Raw genomic sequence first — 26,311 nt, 5'->3', positions numbered from 1 at the left:
GCTGTAATCTTTAACGAGATTTTTTTACTGAGATCAGTGAATTCTACTTTTACATAAGCACAATTTTATTATCTTTAATGTAAGTGTAGTTAAAACTGAAAATAAAAATATGGCCTTATTAATTTCATATCAATCAGTATTGATAAAGTGATCACTGTTCCTAAACTGGGTAAATTCCATATGACTTCTTCAAAGCCATATAATCTAATGCTTCTGTTACCGAATTTAAAAGCTTCCAGGTCATTGTCAAAAAGAGAAGAGGAGTAATACTAAGGGAAAGAAAAACACTCTTAAAAAGATTTTATTTTAAAAAATGTCCATGTAAAGTTCTCTCTAGAATGCAAATAGGCAACATGATTGCATACTTGACCGTGGTAATTTGCTCAGCCAAAAACTGTTATTTACAGAAAACTAATTTGACTGTAATATAGCTTTTATAATTTGAATTTAAAATATAATCGGCATGTTTCGATTTTTGAAAATTTGCATTTGGGAATAATTTATTTTGATGTAATAAAGAATTCTGAATTAAGATATGCTTGTAAGTCTGAAATGATTTATTTGCTGCCTGATTAATATGTTCATTTTTTTGTGAGCCATAGCAATTGGAATTGGAAAGCTTCAACTGATAGTTGAAGGGTTAAAACTGCATTTTTTAAACACCCAGCAGTGAAGAAAGCATTGCTCCTGGTTATCTTTTTTTTTTTAAAAAAATTAATAAATAAAATATTTGGTGGATCTTAGTCAAGCTTTTATTTTACCATACTTCTGAGATTACGTACAACACAGCTGGGCTTTTGCAAGTTATCTGCATTACAATATAGGAAACTGAACACAGCCATTACCGTGTAACTCTTGGTTTATGGCTTAGGCTGTTATGCAAGTTGTGGCAGTTGTGGTTTAATGCCATATGTCAATTTACTCAATACGTTTTTAATCCTTAAATCCAGAGGGCCCGTTATGAAGCAGTGTGTTACAAAAAAGAGGGACAGACCCTGACTAGGCATCAAAATCATGACGTTTGAATGTTACCTTCTATCCAGCTTGAACTCAGGACTGTTTCCCCGCAAATCTTAAAAGCTATTTTATACACTGCCGGTTTACAGTGTTTTAGCGGTGCATTTTTCAGCATCTGCTCCTTGGCTTTCCATACATAGCCTGTTTGTAAGAGCCAGAAAGAGTACGTTTAACTTTACCACAAATACCCCTTTTATAAAGAGTTAGTGAGGGGACCAGAAATATATTTAATGAAACCGCTCCATTCCAATTTAGACAAACCGACCCCCCAAATGAAGCATGCAACGAAAGAAGAAGGCGGACAGCCACCTGCCGAATACAATTACCGCACAGCAGCAGCGATTCAAGTCCGAAGAAGCTAGAATTGCTTCTGCTTTAAAATTCCAAAGCCGCCGATCGACCAGGCGGGCCTGTGCTTGCGCAATAAAAGCGAACCGGCCGGCGGAAGGCGGAGCGTTTGGCGTCGGTAGCTTCGAGGGTCTTTGCCTTTTCAAGCCCTTCGGCCGGAAGATACACAACTATCAAACCACATCGGAGAAAGAGGAAGTGGGCGAGGCGAGCCTGCGGATTTCGGCTCAGTCGTCTGGAATTGCTGCACAAGTCGGTTGCTTCGCATCTTGGCTCTCCTTCCAATGACCTGGTGAGTGCGGCACAGGATCGTAGCTGTTAGTGAGCCGTTTTCTGTTATCGGGGGAGGGGGCCTAGCAGATCCCATCGGATGAACGAGAAGGCCTCCCCGAACGATCGACCCACAATGAACCAAGCAGTGCGGGGAGCGACGGATGCAGCAGCTGCAGAGGAGCGACTTGCGATGTCTGCTAACGGTGCTTTTATTGAAAACGTTCTTGGCTTGCAAATTCGGTAGAGCACCTTTCTGGTTTAACGCTGTTTTTTTCCCCCCCTCCTTCAATCATCAGCAAGGTGACGATCTCCTCTCCTTTGAGGCTCGTTGAAATGGTTCGATTCGTGTTAGCTGGGGTGAATTCAAAATGATGCGATGAAATGGATGGATCTAATAGGGGAATTTGGTATTGCTAGTTGATCATCATTGTTATAAGGCAAGAAAGACAAAACTCAATAAAACATAAGAACCATATTACATCAGAGAAAAGACCATCTCTTCCATGTCATGTTTATCACATTAGCTTGACCAAGCTAAGCTTTAACCTGCTTTACCTTTTGCTGCAGTGACCACCTTAGGATTTCTCTGAACTCTTTGTGATGGATTTCCACAGAAAGGAGAACAGTTGGTGCAGCCAGCAACCCATGTTATATTGATTCTTTTGTCCTCAAATAGATCAGACATCCAAATTCCACTTTTAGTGGACAGTGAATGGACTTAACACGAAATGGATTTCAGGAACATCTGAAATTAATGGTGCAGGAGGAAGGGGGAATGCTAGCCCTGTTCTAACTTGGGTTCCTTCCCCCCATTATTTCTCCTTCTCCACATAGTGTTAGATTTAGAGAGGGACAAATAATTTCCAACTGTCCACAGGAAAATATAAAAGGATACTTATAGAGGAATCTAAAATGGTGAGAACCGGTTCCATCCTAGTTGTATTTCATTTTTCTTTTGCAGTTAACTTCTGGTCAAGAAAGACAAAACTCATAAAAACATAAGAGCCATATTATATCAGAGCAAAGACCTATCTCTTCCCACCTATCTGTTTCCCATAGTAGCTTGCCCCCAACCACATGCAGAACATGAGAATGTTGCCTTGAAATTCAAGCACCCCAAATTTGGGTTGGAGCTGATAAGAACGTAATCCAAGAATTTGAAAGAAATGTTTTTACCTTCTTTGCCGATCCAAAAAGTATACAGATAAAGAAAAGCATCATTTATTATGGATTGCATTACTCTTTCCTAGCTGGGTTAGTATCAAGGGTTAAATCCAGCAGGTTCTGACAGGTTCTGGAGAACCGGCAAATACCACCTCTGGGTGGCCCCAGAATAGAGATTGTGCAGTATCTTTCCCCTGGAGTTGGGTGGGAATGGAGATTTTGCAATATCCTTCCCGGGAGTGGTATGGGAATGGAGATTTTGCAGTATCCTCCCCCCAGGAGTGGGGTGAGAATGGAGATTTTTGCAATATCCTCCCCCCAGGAGTGGGGTGAGAATGGAGATTTTGTAGTATCTTTCCCCTGGAGTGGGGTGAGAATGGAGATTTTTCAGTATCCTTCCCTGCCACGCCCACCAAGCCATGCCCACAGAACCTGTAGTAAAAAATAATTGATTTCACCACTGGTTAGTATCTTACGTTTTCCCGAAGTTAGAAAAGAGACTTAGGTTAAGGATGGTATTGTTACCATTTAAAATGCTAATAATAACACGAGGTAACAATTTTAGCAGCCATGGCTGTCTGCCTGGGGTAGAAAGTGAGCAGTCTTTCTCCAGATGAGCAATAATGTATATATTCTCTCAATGGAAAGGTATTCACCAACCTACCTAAAAAGTAAGTTCTATATACTTGTTGTTTGATCATATAGTTGATCTGAAGTTGAGGCATTTATCTGATAAGAGATGATTGATTTCTAAAATGATTTGGAAAAGATATTGAAGAAACTATTGTATATTATTTCCATATTTTGTTTTTGTATTGATATAGAATGTAAGGCTTGGAAAATATTGAAATATGAATTTCAGAATTCATATGCAACTAGATAAGAAATGTAGTGAATTACCTTTTTCCTACATTTTCCTTAAATTTTTGAAAGGCATATTTAAATGATAGAACGATGCATGGGGCTTTAGATTTGAACTAATGCGTGTTGTTACGAACTTTGGACTGCCAAATAGGGAATTTGGTATTGCTAGTTGATCATCATTGTTATAAGGCAAGAGACATATTTTGAGATACAGATAAGGGCTCTATAAGAGCCAATTGTCTGCCAAGTTTACCACATTCAAAATGATGTGATAAGAACGTAATCCAAGAATTTGAAAGAAATGTTTTTACCTTCTTTGCCGATCCAAAAAGTATACAGATTTCATTTTTCTTTTGCAGTTAACTTCTGGTCAAGAAAGACAAAACTCATAAAAACATAAGAGCCATATTATATCAGAGCAAAGACCATCTCTTCCATGTCTTGTTTCCCACAGTAGTTTGCCCCCAACCACATGCAGAACATGAGAATGTTGCATTGAAATTTAAGCACCCCAAATTTAGTGTGGAGCTGATAAGAATGTAATCCAAGAATTTGAAAGAACTGTTTTTACCTTTTTTGCCCATCCAAGAACACAAGTCACCAAGTATACAGATATAGAAAAGCATCATTTATGAACAGGGGCTCAAGTGTTTTTATAGAGTATAGAAACAAATGATACATTTGATATATGTGATATGTCAGAAATCAAGTAATCAAATAGTAAAAGATATTGATTACATATGAGATGTCACCAATGGTAAACGTTGATTTTAGGTTACATTCCACAAGTGGCTGATTTATGGATTGCATTACTCTTTTGCAGCTGGGTTAGTATCGGGGGTGAAATCCAACAGGTTCTGACAGGTTCTGGAAAACCAGTAGTGGAAATTTTGAGCAGTTCAGAGAACTGGCAAATACTACCTCTGGCTGGCCCCAGAATAGGGTGGGAATGGAAATTTTGCAATTTCCTTCCCCCAGGAGGGGGGAGGGAATGGGGATTTTGCAGTATCCTTCCCCTGGAGTGAGGAGGGAATGGGGATTTTGTAGTATCCTTCCCCTGGAGTGGGGTGGGAATGGAGATTTTGCAGTATATTTTCCCTGGAGCGGGGTGGGACTGGGGATTTTGCAGTATCCTTCCCCCTGGAGCGGGGTAGAAATGAAGATTTTGCAGTATCCTTTCCAGGAGTGGGGTGGGAATAGAGATTTTGCAGTATCTTTCCCCTGGAGTTGGGTGGGAATGGAGATTTTGCAGTAACCTTCCCTGCCATACCCACTGAGCCATGCCCACAGAACCGGTAGTAAAAAAAATTATTTTACTACTGGTTAGTATCTTACGTTTTCCCGAAGTTAGAAAAGAGGCTTAGGTTAACTTTTAAACTTTTAAAATGCTAATAATAACACTAGGTAACAATTATAGCAGCCATGGCTGTCTGCCTGGGGTAGAAAATGGCCAGTCTTTCTCCAGATGAGCAATAATGTTAGTCTCTCAATGGAAAGGTATTCACCATCCTATCTAGAAAGTACCGTATTTTTCGGTGTATAAGACGCACCTTTTTACCCCCCAAAAGGGGGTGAAAATCTGGGTGCGTCTTGTAGACCCGCGATCCCCTTCCCGATTCCAAACATGGGGTGTGTGCAGAGACAAAAAATAGTGTACCATGTTTCAGGCGGCGGATCTGGCCAGGAAGAAAGAGAAGAGTCTGCTGAGAAGAGGACGGGGGCGCGCGGCTCTGCAATGTGCAGAAAAACACTCTCAGGGGGCAGCACTACAATCTCCTCCCCGAATCCAAAGCACTTCCCAGTTCTCTGCTGCACATTGCAGGGGAACTGGCCACTACCTGAAGCGCGACTCTTGAGGTTTGCATTTTAGAATCCGGGCAGCGATGGCTGGAAAGGAGAAACGTTTCCCTTTAGGGGCTCCCATTCAGCTCGGCTTGGCTCCTGGGCGCAGAGAGGGTTAGGCGGCGGCGGCTCCTCACATTGCTGGGGAGTGAAGTCAGCGCGGCCAGAGGGGTGACCAGCCGCAAATTGTGGCACCCACCTTGTTCCCCAAAGCTGCTGGGCAGATTCCTCCCCCCACACTGTCCCGAAGAGGGAGGGTTGTTCCTCAGGCTGTGTCCCTCCCCCCAGAGCATGCTAGGGGTCTCTTTGGGGAAAAGCAAGTAGTCCCTGCACCTCTCGCTTGCAGGAGGAAGAGGAGAGCGGCGCCACCTTAAATGCTGGTAGGCAGAGGTAAAATACTTTTTTCCTTGTTTTCCTCCCCAAAAATTAAGGTGCATCTTATACTCCGGTGTGACTTATACACCGAAAAATACGGTAAGTTTTATATACTTGTTGTTTGATCATATAGTTGATCTGAAGTTGAGGCATTTATCTGATAAGAGATTATTGATTTCTAAAATACTTTGGAAAAGATATTGAAGACTATTGTATTTTATTTTCATATTGTTTTTGCATTGATATAGAATGTAAGGCTTGGAAAATATTGAAATATGAATTTCAGATAAGAAATGTAATGAATTATCTTTCTCAGCACCCAGTCATCAAAACGTTCCTGAGAGGAGCCAGGCTTTTACGGCCCTCCTCAGTTCATAGATACCCCATTTGGGATTTGCCTAAGGTCCTTAAAGCATTAACCAAGACTCCCTTTGAGCCCCTCCGCACCGTCCACCTTCGTTTCCTCGCTCTTAAAGTAGCCTTCCTAGTGGCCATAACGTCAGCTTGCTGCATATCCGAGCTGGCAGCCCTTTCTGTTAGAGAAGATCCCTGTGTCTTCAGACCTGACACTTGAGTCTTGCGTTTGGACCCCTCCTTAATCCCTCTTTCACAGGGCTCAGGAGGTTATTTTCCCTAACTTTTGTCCATGGGCTTCTCATGACTTGGAACGGAGGTGGCACACCTTAGATGTGTGGAGGGCTCTAAAGATTTACATCAAAAGAACTGCCCCTTTCAGAAAATCTGAGGCCTTATTTGTTTCCTTTTTGCCAAATTCCGTAGGATATAAGGTCTCCTCCGCGACAATTGATCGCTGGATCAGAGCTTGCATTGCCTTGGCATATCAGCCCCAGGCAATTCCTGTTCCCAGTCACATTACTGCTCACTCCACACGGAATGCTGCTACCTCGGCAGCATGGACAACTCAGGCTTCCCTTGAGGAGGTCTGCAGGGCGGCCACCTGGTCCACTCCCTCACCATTTATTCGCCATTATAAGTTATATGTTTTTGCTTCCTCTGAAGCGTCATTTGGCAGGAGGATGTTGCAGCAGGTGCACCAAGCAGGAGTCTCTTCAGGCCCTTCGGCATCCCACCCTTAGGACTGCCAAAACTTTGGTATGTCCCATGTCTGGACAATGCCACAACCAACTATGGAAAATGGGCATTGGTCTTACCTTAAATGCTTGTTTTCATAGGAGTTGTGGCATCGTCCGGCCACTCCCTCTGTCTCAGGGCCTGTACAAAGTTTTCTTTGTTCACGGAGTTGATTTTCCAGTTGTCCTGTTGGACCAGTTTTCTATCTCTGATGGTGTTGGTTCCTGTTGGAGATCTTTCTTGTGGCCCTTCTTTGCCAAAACTGAGCCTGAAAGGGAGAAGCAAGGGGCGTCATCAAAAAACTATAACTCAGCCAGTAGCAGATCCGACTAAAGCAACTTATGTCTGCATGATGCCACAACTCCTATGAAAACAGGCATTTAAGGTAAGACCAATGCCCATTCTAGAAAAGAGGCTTAGGTTAAAGATGGTTTGTTACCATTTAAAATGCTAATAATAACACAAGGTAACAATTATAGCAGCCATGGCTGTCTGCCTGGGGTGGAAAGTGGGCAGTCTTTCTCCAGATGAGCAATAATGTATATATTCTCTCAATGGAAAGGTATTCACCAACCTACCTAGAAAGTAAGTTTTATATACTTGTTGTTTGATCATATAGTTGATCTGAAGTTGAGGCATTTATCTGATAAGAGATGATTGATTTCTAAAATGATTTGGAAAAGATATTGAAGATTATTGTATTTTATTTCCATATTTTGTTTTTGCATTGATATAGAATGTAAGGCTTGGGAAATATTGAAATATGAATTTCAGAATTCATATGCAACTAGATAAGAAATGTAATGAATTACCTTTTCTTGCGTTTTTTCCTTAAATTTTTGAAAGGAATTTTTAAATGATAGAATGATGCATCGGGCTTTAGGACTTGAACTAATGTGTGTTGTTACGAACTTTGGACTGCCAAATAGGGAATTTGGTATTGCTAGTTGATCATCATTGTTATAAGGCAAGAGACATATTTTGAGATACAGATAAGGGCTCTATAAGAGCCAATTGTCTGCCAAGTTTACCACATTCAAAATGGTGTGGAATCTAAAATGGTGTGAACCAGTTCCATCCTAGTTGTATTTCATTTTTCTTTTGCAGTTAACTTCTGGTCAAGAAAGACAAAACTCAATAAAACATAAGAGCCATATTACATCAGAGAAAAGACTATCTCTTCCATGTCTTGTTTACCACAGTACCTTGACCAAGCTGAGCTTTAACCTGCTTTACCTTTTGCTGCAGTGACCACTTTAGGATTTCTCTGAACTCTTTGTGATGGATTTCCACAGAAAGGAGAACAGTTGGTGCAGCCAGCAACCCATGTTATATTGATTCTTTTGTCCTCAAATAGATCAGAACATCACATTCCCCTTTTAGTGGACAGTGAATGGACTTAACACGAAATGGATTTCAGGAACATCTGAAATTAATGGTGCAGGAGGAAGGGGGAATGCTAGCCCTGTTCTAACTTGGGTTCCCTCCCCCCATTATTTCTCCTTCTCCACATAGTGTTAGATTTAGAGAGGGACAAATAATTTCCAACTGTCCACAGGAAAATACAAAAGGATACTTATAGAGGAATCTAAAATGGTGAGAACCGGTTCCATCCTAGTTGTATTTCATTTTTCTTTTGCAGTTAACTTCTAGTCAAGAAAGACAAAACTCATAAAAACATAAGAGCCATATTATATCAGAGCAAAGACCTATCTCTTCCATGTCTTGTTTCCCACAGTAGCTTGCCCCCAACCACATGCAGAACATGAGAATGTTGCCTTGAAATTCAAGCACCCCAAATTTGGGTTGGAGCTGATAAGAACGTAATCCAAGAATTTGAAAGAAATGTTTTTACCTTCTTTGCCGATCCAAAAAGTATACAGATAAAGAAAAGCATCATTTATTAATAGGGGCTCAAGAGTTTTTATACAGTACAGAAACAAATGATACATTTGATATATGTGATATGTCAGAAATCAAGTAATCAAATAGTAAAAGATACTGATTACATCTGAGATGTCACCAATGGAAAACATTGATAGTTGATCATCATTGTTATAAGGCAAGAGACATATTTTGAGATACAGATAAGGGCTCTATAAGAGCCAATTGTTGTCTGCCAAGTTTACCACATTCAAAATGGTGTGGAATCTAAAATGGTGCGAACCGGTTCCATCCTAGTTGTATTTCATTTTTCTTTTGCAGTTAACTTCTGGTCAAGAAAGACAAAACTCATAAAAACATAAGAGCCATATTACATCAGAGAAAAGACCATCTCTTCCATGTCTTGTTTACCACAGTAGCTTGACCGAGCTGAGCTTTAACCTGCTTTACCTTTTGCTGCAGTGACCACCTTAGGATTTCTCTGAACTGTTTGTAATGGATTTCCACAGAAAGGAGAACAGTTGGTGCAGCCAGCAACCCATGTTATATTGATTCTTTTGTCCTCAAATAGTTCAGAACATCACATTCCCCTTTTAGTGGACAGTGAATGGACTTAACACGAAATGGATTTCATTGCAACTTTGGAACATCTGAAATTAATGGTGCAGGAGGAAGGGGGAGTGCTAGCCCTGTTCTAACTTGGGTCCCCTCCCCCCATTATTTCTCCTTCTCCACATAGTGTTAGATTTAGAGAGGGACAAATAATTTCCAACTGTCCACAGGAAAATACAAAAGGATACTTATAGAGGAATCTAAAATGGTGAGAACCGGTTCCATCCTAGTTGTATTTCATTTTTCTTTTGCAGTTAACTTCTAGTCAAGAAAGACAAAACTCATAAAAACATAAGAGCCATATTATATCAGAGCAAAGACCCATCTCTTCCATGTCTTGTTTCCCACAGTAGCTTGCCCCCAACCACATGCAGAACATGAGAATGTTGCCTTGAAATTCAAGCATCCCAAATTTAGTGTGGAGTTGATAAGAATGTAATCCAAGAATTTGAAAGAAATGTTTTTACCTTCTTTGCCCATCCAAGAATACAAGTCACCAAGTATACTGATAAAGCAATAAATAAAAAATAAAAATCATTTATTAATAGGGACTCAAGTGTTTTTATACGGTACAGAAACAAGTGATACAATGAAATATTCCAAAATGTCCAGACAATCTCTAATATTATCTCTTAACTGTCCTCTTTTTTATTTCATTTAGCTAGAATCATCATAAATACCTTGTAGTCATTGTTCAGTTGATAATCTTTTGATAAAGTCAAGTATTGATCTTTAAGAATTAATTCTCTATTTGCATCTATATAGCCATCTAGTATCTTTTGATTGCCTAAAATAGAATTCCTGCTTTTTGCAAAGGTTGTAATAATTCATCATCAAAATATTTATAACAAGATCATGGCAAACTGAAAGAGAAATCAAGAGAACAATTGCAGAAGGATTTAGTTTTCAATGGTTCTCATATATACAATTAAATTTAATCTACATAAGATAAACAATTACACAAAATGATTTATGACTTAATTACAAATAATGAATGTGTTATTGTTAAAATGTTTAAGCTTTTATTGAAATTAGAAACACAAAAAGAACAAGTTAAAGAGTACATGATCAAATGGGCCAAGAATTGTGGTTATAATATACAGATGGACCAACGGGAGAAGATGTGACTAAAAGGACTGAAATTCACGCTTTGTTTTAATTTAAGCGAACATTTTACAAAAGGATGTACAAGGTTACTTCCATATTATGTTGCAAATGCATATACCGTATTTTCCGGTGTATAAGACGACTGGGCGTATAAGACGACCCCCAAATTTTCCTGTTAAAATATAGGGTTTGGGCTATACTCACCATATAAGACTACCCCTCTTCCAACGCACATCAAATAAAAATTAAAAAAACATCAACTGGCTCACCCACAATGTAAAAGCAGCTGTGCTAGACCCAAAATGGCCCCTGCAAAGAGCAGGAACCTCACACAGCCACAAAAAGCCCAAAAAAAACAACTTTCACACTTTACACACACACAACACAACACAACACAACTGGCTTACCCACAATGTAAAAGCAGCTGTGCTAGACCCAAAATGGCCCCTGAAACAAGCAGGGGATACCTGGAGGAAGCTCCGCATAGCAACCAGCTGGTTCCAGCATTGAGTGGCATGCAGGCTTGACGAGATCCGCACAGCTTCCCGAATCTGAGTTGCTGGCGCCAACAACATTGAGGGGAAGCTGTGCCGATCTCGTCAAGCCTGCATGCCACTCAATGCTGGAACCAGCTGGTTGCTGAGCGGAGCTTCCCCCAGGCATCCAGGGGGATATTACTGATGCTCCGACTTCCCCAGCTGACCCCCAGTGATGGCGAGCCCCTTCTGGGGAAGTCGGAGCATCGGTAATATCCCCCTGGATGCCTGGGGGAAGCTCTGCTCAGCAACCAGCTGGTTCCAGCATTGAGTGGCATGCAGCCTTGACGAGATCGGCACAGCTTCCCAAATCTGAGTTGCTGATGCTGACTGATGATGCTACGGGAGCGCCGACAACATTGAGGGGAAGCTGTGCCGATCTCGTCAAGGCTGCATGCCACTCAATGTTGGAACCAGCTGGTTGCTGAGCAGAGCTTCCCCCAGGCATCCAGCGGGATATTACCGATGCTCCGACTTCCCCAGACAGGTGGGGCTCGCCATCACTGGGGGTCAGCTGGGGAAGTCGGAGCGTTGGTAATATCCCCCTGGATGCCTGGGACGGGGGGGGAAGCTCCGCGTAGCAATCAGCTGGGTCCAGCATTCAGCAGCATGCAGCCTTGACGAGATCAGCACAGCTTCCCCTCAATGTTGTCGGCGCTCCCGTAGCGTCATCGGTCAGCGCCAGCAACTCAGATTCGGGTACCCGGCGTATAAGACGACCCCCGACTTTTGAGGTGATTTTCCTGTGTTAAAAAGTCATCTTATACGCCGGAAAATACGGTAACTATACCAAGAGTTTTGTAGACTAATATTAAATTGAAACTAGATTGTTGTTGATGTTGGAACTTATGGATAGTCAATTAAAAAGACTTACAGAAGGTTGTTTTTTATATGCACATAGATAGAAAGTTGCAATCTCCATTTTAGTAAAACAAACAAAATAATTCCTAATAGATTATTTTAATTAATAATCATACTTTTTGTGAGAAAAATCAAAATATAGATTTTTAAAATTTATTTTTTCTTAAAATGGTCCCAGACTTCAAAATGTGTGGATTTCTAAGATGTTCTTGCTTCTGTGTTTTTTATATTCAGGTTTTGTTATTTTGTTTTATTCTTTATGGTAAAAAATTGAAACAAAACATTATTCCTCTAATTGGCTAAACTTAGTCTCATGATAAAGGAAGAAGCTCTCTGAAAAGTAAAAATTACCAATCAGGATCTATTTACATCTGTTTAAATTGATTCTTATAAGAACATAAGCAGTGCCTTGCTGGATTGGTTCCCTGGCCATCTATAATATAGCAATCTGCTTTTACAGTGGCTGACAACTGCAACTATGGAAGCATACCAGTTTCCCTACAGATGGGTTTTAGTGGCAGTTAAACTGCCATCAAGGCTAATAGTAATTGATCCCCATCACTTCCATCAATTGGCCCTATACTTTTTTGTAGCCAGCTAAGCTGGTAACCAGCACCACATCTGATAGAAAATTTCAAAATTTGATTCCATGTTGTGTGAAAACCAGGGTGGATTTGATTTAAATTGAGTCGATTTAAATCATGATTTAAATCATGATTTAAATCACTAGTAAAAAGACTTGATTTAAATCAACGCGATTTAAATCATAATTTTTAAAGAGCAACTGTCATCTCTGCTACTCCTTTGACCCGCCGTTGACTCACCGATAGTCCCAGTGTTGCAGAATATACAGCCTTGTGCTACATAACTAAGCTCCATTTCATGCTGAATAAACTAAATTATTTATGTATCTTAAATAGAAAACTATCTTACGATAGATTTTTACCCCAAAAGTTTTTTATTAAAATAAATTCAATAAAAATAAAAAAAAATCTGATTTAAATAAAAAAATCTGATTTAAATAAAAAAAACCATTTTTTTTATTTTTTTAAAAGAAATCATTGATTTTTATCTACCCTGGTGAAAACAGAATTCCTTTTGTTTGTCCTGATTTTTCCAAGGTTGGTTGGTTATTTATTTATTTCCTGCCTTTATTATTTTTACAAATAATTCAAGGTGATGAACGTATCCAATACACCTTCCTCCTCTTATTTTCCCCACAACAACCCTGTGAGGGGGGGTTGGGCTGAGAGAGAGAGTGACTAGTCCAAAATCACCCAGCTGGCTTTTAAGGCTAAGATAGGACATAGACAAGCTGGTAAGATCCTTGGGCAGGCCCAGCAAAGAATGGGGACAGGTGCTAGGAAGTACGGGTAGGCCAGCACAGACAGACACTGGGGTGGGCGGGGGGGGACGATGCAGATCAGCAAGGGGACATGGGCAGGCACTGGAGAGGGTGAACTGGCAGGAAATGTGAGCAAGCAGGTGCTGTGAATGAGTATGCTACAGAAGATAGGTGGGTAGGTGGTGCAGTGGATTATAGATTTTATATTCTGCAGTGGCCTCTTTGGGAGAAAAAGCAGCACAAGAGAGACTAACTGAGTGACTTGTGACCTTCCCTCCCAGATTCTCCATTGTCTTTGCTTGTGGGAAAGCAGCAGGGAAGTTCACAAATGGCAATTATGCAGCATGCTGCAGCAATGTAATTGAAAGCCGAACACACAGGTCACAACCACATGAATGTGGGGATGCTGTCAGTTAGAACTTCAAGAACTGGTATATGTCACTGGTTCAGTGCCATTGTAAGTTTGAAAGTTCTCTGAAAGAATGGTAACAGCTTGAGGGCTACTTGTACATCTTTCTAATATTGTTGATTCTCAGATGTACACATATTTCTATTAACTGTATTCAAGGTCTAATCAAAAATTTAAAATTCTTTACAGAAAATGGTGATGTTACAGAAGCCTCTTGATGATACAGTATTTATGTGATGCTGGATAACAATGAAATTGACACCGGTGGAATATGGGCAATTTGGCAGCATCTTATGTGGGTGAGAAAGAGATGAGGGGATCATGTGGTCTCATTGCTCCAAAACCCATATTTTGTGCTTCTTTCTGGCACTGTTGGCTATTTTGGCATTAGTCCACAACTTTTATCAACTAGAGGTAAGTTATTTATCTCCCAAGAACTAGCCAAATAATTTGAAAGTTCTTCCTTATCATCCAGGTCTTCCCATGATAAGTAACATAGTTTTCAGTGACTTTGAATGTTTTGCTCTGGAGTACTTCTTGGTAAAATGCCATGTCTTAATACATAAATTAAAAATATTTAACTGTAATCTATTTTTTCTCTCTTTTGATGAATAGAATAGAATAGAATAGAATTCTTTATTGGCCAAATGTGATTGGACACACAAGGAATTTGTCTTGGTGCATATGCTCCAAGTGCATTACAAAATCTTGAATGTTATGATTGGTTTGTCAATACTTTATAATGCTATGCTGTTTGCATACTAAATACCCACCTCTAAGCCCAGGCCACTTACAAAGGAAAAAAAGGCAAAGGTATGAAATTGATTAAAATCTTATCAATTACAAGTAGCAGCTGCCAGCTGGCTAATTATATTCACATAAATGAGTCTATTGGTATCCTAACGTGAGCAAATTGGACTTTTTTGGGGACCTGCACTGTATAGAAAAGCAGCTCAGGAATAAATAGCTTGTTTAGTCCATCTCTCCAGTTTGATGCTTCTATCTTTACTTCTTCTCTATTTCCCTCATCTGAAGATATGTCCCCTAGCAAGTCAACTATAATCAGTTTTGTTGACTGCATTTTCTATTTAATTTAGACTAATAACTTAATTTATTTTATGGAAGATATCAGCAGCTTGCTCCATTATATTTTCACTGCAACTCTTAATAACATTACATTCAAGAAGAGCCATCAGAATCTCCTTTGTATGTGCCCCTTGCATGAAATTCTTCCAACTAATGTGCAATTCGGCATGCATTCTCTCTACTATAAAAATCAGTTAACACTTTATTAAGACCCTAAAACAGAGGAGTGGGTGGGTGGCTGGCTGGGCATTCAGAATATAAAGAAACATTACATAAAAAACCTACCATGCACACATTTTTGTCAAATCACCAAGCACCATTTGCTGCTAAAATATTGCTTTATGTTATCTAACTTTGGTGAAGAACAAAACCAAGTTATGTGATGTTTGTAATGGAATCCATGAAGAGTTGGCTAAGATTGGTGAGTAAGGCCCTGCAGGATCCTAAGCCCTTCCCCTCCCCAACAAATTATATTGCATTCTTTCACAGTTCTAGGGACAGCTTATTCAGTAAACTTCATCATCAACTACTCATGTCTGTGCTAAATTACTAGGAAATAAACTGATGATTTCCTTCATTGCTTTTCTTCCTTTAGGTAGAGTAAGTAAACAGGAAATCTTGTACTAAGCCTAAACACTTTTCAGAATAAAAGTGTGAGTTCAGCAAGAACTCAAGTCTTTTATAGACAATAAGGTTAAGGAATTAAAGAAAAGCTGAAAGAAGAATAGGCAGTGGCAGGGATAGAAGAAAATAACAATTCTGAGATTGTTTCAGTGGCTCTTTCCTAATCAGATATACAAACATAACAGATATAGACAAAGAACAATAATAACTAAGCATTTCTGCTCTGAAAGTAGATGACGCTAATTCTCCCTTAATATAATAAGAGTATTAGAATTGAGTGGTGTAATGATATATTAAATACTATGGATAAAGTATTTACATAACTAATGGCAGCCTGTAATCCCACATACATATAACATTATTTTATAACTAATGGAATAGATTAAAACTATTTGGGTTGCATGGTATTACTTATATAGACCATTTGATTTGATGCTGCTGAAAAGTGCTAATAAAATAAATATAGTAGATATGATTCCCTTGTACAAGTTTTGTTTGAAAGAGTTTCTTTCTTTTGTAGAATCTCAATACCGCAGGTTTTAAGTGGTTGGTAGAAGAGGATGAATCACAACCCTCGTTGCATACAACTGGAACACACAGAAAGCTGTACTGTGGTTATGAGCATCAGGTTTTGTCCAAGATTGAACAAAAGGAAGAAGAATCTTTATTTGCTGCTGTACAGTGGCCCAAACCTCCTGAGAACAAAGTCCCCTTTGTAAGGAGTACTGACCCTTTCCATAGTAACTTTTTGATACTAAATAGTAATGCAAATTACAGAGTTGGTGATCAGCTGGAAGTACTTGTCCATATGAAGGATTATGACGGAAATCCAAAGCAATATGGTGGCGATTATCTTCAGTCAAGAATTCATTCTGCAGATCTGAAAGCAGGAGCCATTGGAAGAACTGTAGATTATCAGAATGGCTCATACAGAATCTTTTTCAAATTACTTTGGCCAGGGGAGGTCACAGTATCTGTGTCCTTGGTTCATCCTAGTGAAGGAATCCAACTCCTTTACCGTTTACAAGAAGAAAGACCAGACAGGGCCTATTTTAAAAGCTTATTCAAATCAGGAAGGATTTCAGAAATTACTATATGCAATGTGTGTTTGCCTGGAGACATGCCAGTCTGTAACTTTACAGATAGCTATACTGGAGAACCATGGTTTTGTTACAAGCCAAGAAGACTCTCCTGTGATACTAGGATCAACCATTTTAAAGGGGGACTTAAAAAGGGCCTTTTAACTTCAGAAGAGAGTAACTTTTTCCAAAGGTACTTGTTTTCTTAGACTGGATGTGTAATGTTTGTTTTGTATAGATTAATGTTACTTTGGCTCTTTTCTTTTTAAAATGTGCGATGGTGAAAGACTGTTCTTGAATTCCTTTTACTACACCGAAATTGGCCTTTTAAATAAATGCCAAACAAGTAAAACATCAGTGTGGTTCTGCTACAATCTTTCTAATTTGCTGAATAGTATAAAAGAGGGCATTTTAGAGCCAAATTTATGGCTCATAATTTTCATCAACTCTATTATTTTAGGGCTTTATTGCTGTCACTATATATAAGGTAAAGGTAAAGGTTCCCCTCGCACATATGTGCTAGTCATTCCTGACTCTAGGGGGCAGTGCTCATCTCTGTTTCAAAGCCGAAGAGCCAGCACTGTCCGAAGATGTTTCCGTGGTCATGTGGCTGGCATGACTAAATGCCAAAGGCGCACGGAACGCTGTTACCTTCTCACCAAAGTTGGTCCCTATTTTTCTACTTGCATATTTTACATGATTTTGAACTGCTAGGTTGGCAGAAGCTGGGACAAGTAACAGGAGCTCACCCCATGATGCGGCATTAGGGATTCGAACCGCTAAACTGCTGACCTTTTGATCGACAAGCTCAGCGTTTTAGCCACTGAGCCACCGCATCCCTACATCACTATATATACTCTACCTTTAGTTTTAATAATGGCAGCAATAAAACTTGGCTCTTCAGATAACAGCCCTATATTCAGGAACTTCTTTATAGTAGGAACTTCACAGACACGGCGCAGCTAAATAAATTGTTTCAGTGTAAATAATAAATTAGATATGCTCAGACGACCATATGCTTATGACGACCATACTGCAAAACACAAGAGATTGTGCCACATAATCCCTAGGGGGAAAGATTTAAATTTTAAACCTTTTCCTTTCATGTTTTGATTCAGAAGTCTTTGGGCCATTCTTTTCTTATCCCTGACAGTCAGAAAAATCTGCTTAGTATTTCACTAATAGTACTGTTGGGCCTAAGCACCTCTGGTTTCATTTTGCATGTGCGGTCTTTTTACTTTGTATTACTAGGAAATTATTGGCTTTTCTCCCCAAATAGATAAAAATAATCAATTTCTAAAAATCCAAATATTTTTGTATTTGAAACTTTTCCTAAACACTATCACTAATTTTAAACAAATTTGCCCAAGATGCACATATTTTTCTGCAGACATTTCTTTATAATATAAATTTCGTTAGTGTACGTGCTTTAGAAAAACAGCAAACATTTTTTGTTCCTTTGAGGAACATGTATTTTAAAATATATTTCATGACTTTTTTTGCATTTTTAATGCAAAGCAATTAATGAAAAGCAATTATTAGCTGATGATGTTGATAAGTCTCACAGTAATACGAGCAATACATCATATTGTTAATAAATGCATTTAGCAATTAAAAATACAATGGAATGTTATTAAGATAGATAAGTCCTCTTTTAACTCAGTTTGCTTTGATATAATTTGTTCAACGTGAATCTTGAATATGGAGTTTTCCAATTATGATTAGTGACAGCATTTCATATAACTATTAGCATCAGAGGGAAATATCCATGGCTGGGAAGGAATCTCTGTAGTCCTATTCATATTCATGAATATATTAGAAGAAGACTTAACTGTGTCAGTGACACAATAATTCAAGTTAAAATGCCATCTGTTTCTAAACATTTAGCAGTAAACATTTGTGACTTCGTATTTAGATTTTTTTAATATATATACATACATATATATATATATTTCCCTTCCTTTAGTGGTGTGAATATAAAAATGCCAATACCTTCCATTGGGCCTGATACTGTGATTGTAAGACCTTTGGGGCATGGAGGTAAAGTAACTATTCAAAAGTTTTGCTTTATACTATTTAAACTTGTTCTTACGAACTGCAACCATCAACAGTGTTTCAGTATTGTATGAGAAACTGTTGAAGAGCTATGGTTAAGAGTTCAATTATTGTATTTAATGTCAGGCTTCCAAGTAACAGATCCAAAGCAGACATTTAAATTATTTAAAAATATTACTTAACCATTATGTATTTAAGGATGAAAAATTCTTCATGTTGTCTATCTTGCTTATTCTGTTGAAGCAACAATCCTTTTGAAAAGGACTTGGCATTTGCTGGCATGCATGTGGAATCGCTCAGAGACAATTTAAACAAAACATTTATTTTCATTCACAGCAGCCATGTAGCAGCTGTGTGAATCCAGAAGATTCCAACAGTGCCAACTATGCAGCCTTGTGTTGGATAATATATCTGAATCATATTTATCCCTTTGAATTCAGATCTCCGGACCTTCCCATTAATGTAATATTGCAGGGTGCTATTATAATACTTTTACTACAAATGATTGAGAATGTAGTATATTTATGGATAAAATTGTTAGAATGTTAGAAGCAGCCCAGAGTCATTTTGTTATGAGATGGGCAGCAAATAAAATAAATAAATATGGATAGATGGATGGATAGATAGATAAGTGCATTCTTAAAAATTCTATTATATCATCTTTAAACATATCAAAGATGGCCAACTTAAAGTAATATAATTGTAAATAGCAATTAGATTAAATGTAAATAGTGTTACATTTATCATCTATCTTTCTTTCTTTCTTTCTTTCTTTCTTTCTTTCTTTCTTTCTTTCTTTCTTTCTTTCTTTCTTTCTTTCTCTTTCTTTCCTTCCTTCCTTCCTTCCTTCCTTCCTTCCTTCCTTCCTTCCTTTCTTTCTTTCTTTCTTTCTTTGCTAAAGGCAAAAAAAGGAAAACAGTTGTCAGCCCTGGAGGCCATCTTTGTTTTTGGTTCTTCAGGGCTGCCACATTTAGTGTATAGGCCTGCTGTGGGAAACTGGGAGTGGGGTTGCATGGAGTGGGTAGAGATGTATAGCCACAACAACATTCTTTTCTCTGGGAGTCAAGGATGTTCAGCCTGCACCTGGAGAGGCATGACTGGGGAACATCTCCAGTTGGGACAGTGGATTGATTAGACCATGTGATGGACATGTGGATGCAGGGGAAGGGACTTTGACTTTCCTTTGGGTGGGGAAAACCCGGGGTCTTTCAGATTCGGGTTTTCCCAGATGTGCCAATATGACATCTCTAATAAAATTGAACTTCGAGGAATTGCCTGCCTTGTAGTCTTACTTAGTTGGGAGTGTTACTTGGAATCCTGACAACAATTGCATCTGGCATGTTGCTTTGAAAATGTATATTTATAATATGTGTCTGTCAACTTGCTCTCTGTCTTGCTTATTTGTTTGTTTCTTTGTTTATGCTGCAATAATAAGATCCAGTTGAGTTTTCCATACAGATGAATATGTATACAATGACTCAAAATTTTCCATGCTTGTCCAAAAATTCACCTGCCAGTGCAGTTTTCCAATATATTAAAGGTAAAATTTGTTAATAGCTTTTTGGAACATGGATGTTGTAGTATTTTTGTTACAATGGAGTTAGTAAATTTTGCAGACATGATACTTAAAATTATAAAACTGCTTTTGCAAGACTCGTATGTGATCTCTTATTTTGTTTCAAGCTACAATTTTAATGCACGCCTCCCCATTTGTATTCATTAATTCAAAATGTTCTCTTTCAGAACTGAACAGTCTAGAAAGTTCTCACAACTCTGATGTATTTCCTTCTGGTTATTATTATCAAGATGAATGGCAACCAAGGACACGGTTGATTCGGCATTTTAATAAGTCATCAGATATTACTGAATGTTTACAGGGAAAACTTATTTACTTGTTTGGAGACTCTACAATCAGACAGTGGTTTGAATACCTGACAAAATTTGTTCCAGGTATGTTCAAATTGATTCCTTCTATAAGAAATTCTGCCATAAATAATTGATACGCATGTTATTTTTTAAAATTTTGAGAGAAAAATTGAAAAGAAATCCTAAACTTGATTCCCCCCCCAAGAATATCCCATTATTAGGCTATCTGGCACTATCTGGAAGTTAGTGATAACAGGAAACCTAAGTCAAAAGCTTTTGTGGTTAATTTTTTGCTTAATTTCAGACGCCCTTGACAAGAAAGTAGACGTGTATCAAGCGTGCCCTGCAGTTTGTTACTGTATGTGTGTGGAGCTGGGTGGGAAGGAAAGAAGTTGTGGTATTTGTGGCCTATCAATTTTTTTTTAATATATATATATATATATTAAATTTATATACCGCCCTACTCCCGAAGGACTCAGGGCGGTGAACAGGCACAAAATAAAATACATAGATACAAAAGTTAGAAACATAATTAAAACCAGATTAAATAATTTAGCCCGAGACAATTAAAAATCCCAATAATTTAAAACAGATTAAAATTTCGATTTAAAAGAATTTTAAAACAGGGGAGAAAATTAGGCCAGGCCAGCTTGCTGGAATAGGAGGGTATTAAGAGCACAGCGGAAAGTGCGCAGATCCGGGATTCTCCGTATCTCTGGGGGGAGCTCGTTCCAGATAGTGGGTGCCCCCACAGAGAAGGCCTTCCCCCTGGGGGCCGCCAGTCAACATTGTTTGGCTGACAGCACCCGGAGGAGCCCCTCTCTATGAGAGCGTACCGGCCGGTGGGAGGCTGTTTGTGGTAGTAGGCGGTCCCGTAAATAACCAGGTCCTAAACCATGGAGTGCTCTAAAGGTGGTGACCAAAACCTTGAAGTGCACCCGGAAGACCACCGGGAGCCAGTGCAGCTCGTGCAGGAGAGGTGTCACATGGGAGCGCCATGTTGCTCCCATAACCACCCGCGCGGCCGCACTCTGCGCCAGTTGGAGACTCCAGGTGCTCCTCAAGGGGAGCCCCATGTAGAGAGCTGCCATTTAGCATGCAATCCCAAGTCTCACCCATGAGATGAAAAACTATCCCATTTGTGGGCTCCAATGAAGAGAGCAGCTGTCCTACTGAACAAAAATGAAGGAGTCTCCACTGAATTATATCTGAATTATATCTGACAGCAGATATAATAGGCACATTTACAGTTCTTTGTAAAGAATCTATTAGATCCCAGCTGCAAAACTCTAGATGCCTATTAAATGGTTGCAGGAAACAAGTCTGTAGACCTGAGGTCGGTAACCTCAAACCTTCAGAGCCACAAAGGTCCTAACCGGAAGGCCCCTCCCTTCAATTCTGGAACCAACCGGAAGTCCGGTTCCCCCACCATAGTCTCCTAGTGCGGTGTCCTTTTTCCTCTACTTATCCTAACCAAAATCCCTATCAATTGTGGAGCCGACTGGAAAACCTGCCCCTTGCCATAGAGTCTCTTCCTGGCACGCCATGCTTTTCCCTCCCTGACCGAAAGCTCCTCTCAAAATTGTGGTGCTGACCAGTGACAGGGAGCCACAGCAGAGGGATGAAAGAGATGTGGCTCCAGAGCCGCAGGTTGCTAACCCTTGCTGTAGACCCTAGAAGGAAATTCTGCTGGCTGACTTCTCTATACTAGAGCAGAACAGACAGCGAAGGGGTAGACTGCAGCAAGTGTGTTCAGCAAAAGTGCAGTGCATTTGAAGCAAAGAGGAGCTGAAGGGGAACAGCTTGAAATTGAGAAGGAAATAGAGAAAGGGCCTATTCAGGTGATTAAAACATTGACATTTTTTCTCCCAAAGAAATGTAGTCATGTTTGAGGTTATATATTATTATTTTTCATTCCTTTAAAATGGTTAGTTGAATAGGCATTTATTTGTTCTTTGGATGATTTTTCAGAAGGCATAATGCTAAGCTTAAATTAGTTTTATCTTACTAACACTTCTAGGTAGTGATAAGAGTTATGGCATACAATGATATACTAATTTTCTTTTTTTAAACAGATCTTGTGGAATTAAACCTTGGAAGTTCTAAGAAAGTTGGTCCTCTCATGGCTGTGGATCCAAAGCACAACATCTTACTAAATTTTCATTGCCATGGCCCTCCCCTTCGTTTTTTCACAGTTTTTACCAGTCAACTGCATTATATTGCCAATGAACTGAATCGTATTGTTGGTGGGAAGAACACTGTGATAGCCATAACTATTTGGTCTCACCTTAGCACTTTTCCTATAGAAGTGTACATCAGGAGATTGAGAAATATTCGCAGGGCAGTTGTTCGGCTATTGGAACGGAGCCCAAAAACTTATATAGTCATCAAAACTGCCAATGTTCAAGAACATGGCCCAGAAGTTAGCCTTTTCAACAGTGACTGGTATGCCTATCAGCGTGACACAATAATGAGGAAGATGTTCTCAAAAATTGGGGTGTACTTTGTGGATGCTTGGGAGATGACACTGGCTCACCGTTTGCCACATAAATTACATCCAGAAAATATTATTCTCAAAAATCAGTTAGATGTTTTGTTGTCTTTTATATGCCCACTGGAAACACACTACAGGTTCTTAACTGGTATACATAATCAAATGTGGTCTATATTTGTATAATTCAGCATTCTGCACTATTAAATGAAGCATTGCTGATTTGTTGTGGTCAGAATTTGCATCACATCTAGCACAACTTGCACAAAAGCAAGCACATTTATATTTACTGGGGGCAGGGAGAATTCTGTATGTGCATTACGTTTTTACACTGGCCCATGTTCCTCCCCAACCTCCTCACTGTCCGGCTCCGCTGACAGCTCTGCAGGCTGCTGGCAGACCACAACATCCAACCTTCCCCTTTTATGATGCATGTATTGGTGTATTCAGGTTCTACACCTCACTTGTATAAAATATTTTTTTTAACTAGGGCTAAGCACACTTCAGACATTATCGAGAAAAAGTGATTTGGAACTTAGGTAAACACTAAGCCTTTTTTGTGTTCATTAAAACAGCCATGCCTGAAAAAAATACAGCAGTGATAATTAATCACCTCCAAAATAAAAGGGAATATTCTTCTGTTTTTCCTATTGGCCTCAGCTTCTTGTCTGATTACTAAAGAGTTAGAGCTAGAACAAGAACAAAAAATAATAGGCAAGTTTTTGGAAGAATTTTGGTAAGGATAGATGCAATTAAGGCAGACATTACAGTTATTTTTCATCACTGTTTTAACTGTGAATAGTCTTTATGCAAAACAATCGTTAAAGGAGGATTACCTGTATTAAAATCACAATAAATAATTAAGAGAAGTGATAATGATATCAAAAGATTAATAAACACTGCATTCTTTTGTCCAATACTTTTGCCTTTAAAGGTACCTTTAATTCTTGACATAAGCTATTACATGCTTCTTTCTTGGAGGGCGAGAATGATTGACCATTGTTTTTGTGTAAGTTTTCATAAATAGGAACCTTAGCAGCCAAAAAGGAACAATCATATTTGACCCATGCTATGTGACCTTGATCCTATTTTCATGCCAAAAAGTAAGCCTAGAAATTAATTTCTGTTCTGTCCACAAAAGTATCTAAATCTAAAAGAAATGGCACAGAATTAAATATTCCTTATCTTAAATGCTCTAAAAATTCCATATAGCCAATTCATAATTGTTTATTTTCAAGTCAGAGAAGTACTAAAAAGATCTTCATGAATCAGACTAAAGCTTGCATATTGCAATGTTATAGGTAGTCGTCCTCTTACAACCATTCATATAAATCGAACCAATAAATAAATAAATAAATAAATTGTGGTTGTAAATTGAGGACTACCTGTACAAGATCTTAACTTCCATGTCTGAATCTGTCACATCCCATGCAATGGCCTCTTGATTTCCTGCCTTAGTTTCACCATCTACAAGTTCATTTCTCTTGAATTGTTAAATGGGAATAAATTTTAATTAACTGAAACGTTTCCTCAGTTTCTTCAAAAGACAGATATTCCGGGGCATAATATCTTTATAAGGAGTTCACCTGACATGGGATTATTTTTCAGTTTTCAATACAAGATATATTTCATCATTTTTAATCACTGTACTTTTAATCACTCAGATAAATTACGTTTACTGGTATATTTTCTCATGTATATTTTCTCTTGTTGCTTGCCCTTCATCCTCTTTGTAAAAGGCATTTTTTCATGGTAATTCTTGAAATTCTGCTTTATCCGCAGTGTTGGCAGATTATAGTAATGCAAGGGCATTTCTGCTACATCAGGTAAGAAGCAGACTCTTCCCCAGGTTTGAAGGTCATGTTCCTTCCTGTTTGGTGGCCATGTATGTCTGCATGAAGAATACCAATGTTAAAAATAATGGAAGTGATTTTGAAGTGAGATTTTAGGCTTCCTCATCTACTGCTACTTTGCAAAACGGAGATCTACATGTCAAACTTGAGAATTGAAAGTTTCTATGATTCATTGTTGCATGATAACAGTTTTAAAAATACACTTCTCAGTGGTGAATGTCTGCAATGTTTGATAGATATATGGAAACATTTAATATTTTACCAGTAATAACACAAAAAAATCTGAGTTTATAACCATTGTGATTATTACTATTAACATGCAGAAAATACTTAATTTTCCTGTAAACAATGGATTTTATGAGCTAACAGTTGGCTATCTGATGACTTTACAGCAATCATTAATCGCACATTTGTGTAAAAATTTTATCAATCAAAATGTGTATTATTTTTAATTTATTAAATAAATATTAAATTTGTACTTTACCCTGCCCCATGCTTTCTTCTCTTATTGCCACACACAGCACTGAGATACAATAGGACACAAATGACAATTGGCCAATGATCACTTTGTCATTACAGAAGTGAGCAGGCCAATGAAATGGCATATTCTGCACTATCTGACATTGGAGCCATGAAATTATATTACTTTTAATAGTGAATATTTCCACTAATTGTGTCTTCAAAGCCACACAAATACACACAAATTGGTGTTTTCTCATCAAAACCAATATATTTCAACATGCATTTTAGATTTTTGCATGAATGCCATTTCGCATGGCTGCTTCTGAATTCATCTGATGGACAGTGGTGGCCTCCAAATCTTTTAACATAACAACCAATTCTCTGTCCTAATGACTGGCTGGGTGAGCATGGCTGGGTGAGTGGGGGGTGTCGTGACTGAGTGGGCGTGGCCAACTCTACGTCACTTGTGTGGGTGGTACCTGTGTGGCACAGGCAGGGTTGGGGAGGGAATCAAGGGGTCCCCGGTGGTGCGGGTGGGAGGAAAGAAAGATCCAACCTGTTTGTGTGTGTGTGTGTGTGTGTGTGTGAGAGAGAGAGAGAGAGAGAGACTGCGTCAAGCTACACTGGGAAAGCTGGCTGTGAGAGAAAGAGAAGCTGGATAAGCTGGACCCAGACGCTTCCCGGGTCCCCTCATCCAGACGTGGGCTGCTGCCAGTTTGGACTGGTTCGCCCAAAGCAGTTCTGATTCTGCGCGGTTCAGAGAACTGGCAAATTGGACCATCGGCTGGCCCCACCCCGCCCATTTTTCAGGTCGTTTTTCCAACCAAAATCGGAAGGGAGATGCGGAAAAACAGTCTGAAAACAGGCAGGGTCAGAGCCAGCCGGTGGTCCGATTTGCCGGTTCTCCGAACCACACAGGATCGGAACAACCAGTTTGGGTGAACCGGTCTGAAACAGCAGCAGCCCACCTCTGGTGATGAAATACAAGTAACACTATATTCAAATTAAAGTCTGATGTATCAAAATTTCATGATTCTTCACACATTATTTTACATATGACAAGTAT

At 39.0% G+C, this 26,311-nt stretch overlaps 1 protein-coding gene across 1 annotated transcript; it reads left to right on the top strand.

Annotated features, from left to right (window-relative positions):
- The first annotated feature begins 1,527 nt into the window (after positions 1-1,527).
- Positions 1,528-23,516, top strand: NXPE3 (neurexophilin and PC-esterase domain family member 3). The gene is given in 9 exon segments (XM_070942732.1): positions 1,528-1,657; positions 13,919-13,949; positions 13,952-14,007; positions 14,010-14,046; positions 14,049-14,143; positions 15,960-16,711; positions 18,485-18,558; positions 20,317-20,523; positions 22,515-23,516. Coding segments are annotated over 8 exon segments (1,851 nt in total). The 5' UTR covers positions 1,528-1,657; positions 13,919-13,921; the 3' UTR covers positions 23,117-23,516.
- The last annotated feature ends 2,795 nt before the right edge of the window (positions 23,517-26,311 follow it).

This window comes from Pituophis catenifer, unplaced genomic scaffold (genome assembly GCF_029215685.1).
Source record: "Pituophis catenifer annectens isolate HBS135680 unplaced genomic scaffold, rPitCat1.0.hap2 SCAF_4, whole genome shotgun sequence".
In the NCBI taxonomy this organism is placed as follows: domain Eukaryota; kingdom Metazoa; phylum Chordata; class Lepidosauria; order Squamata; family Colubridae; genus Pituophis; species Pituophis catenifer.
The sequence above is the reverse complement of the archived record's forward strand: the minus strand, read 5'-3'. Positions and strand labels throughout refer to the sequence as shown.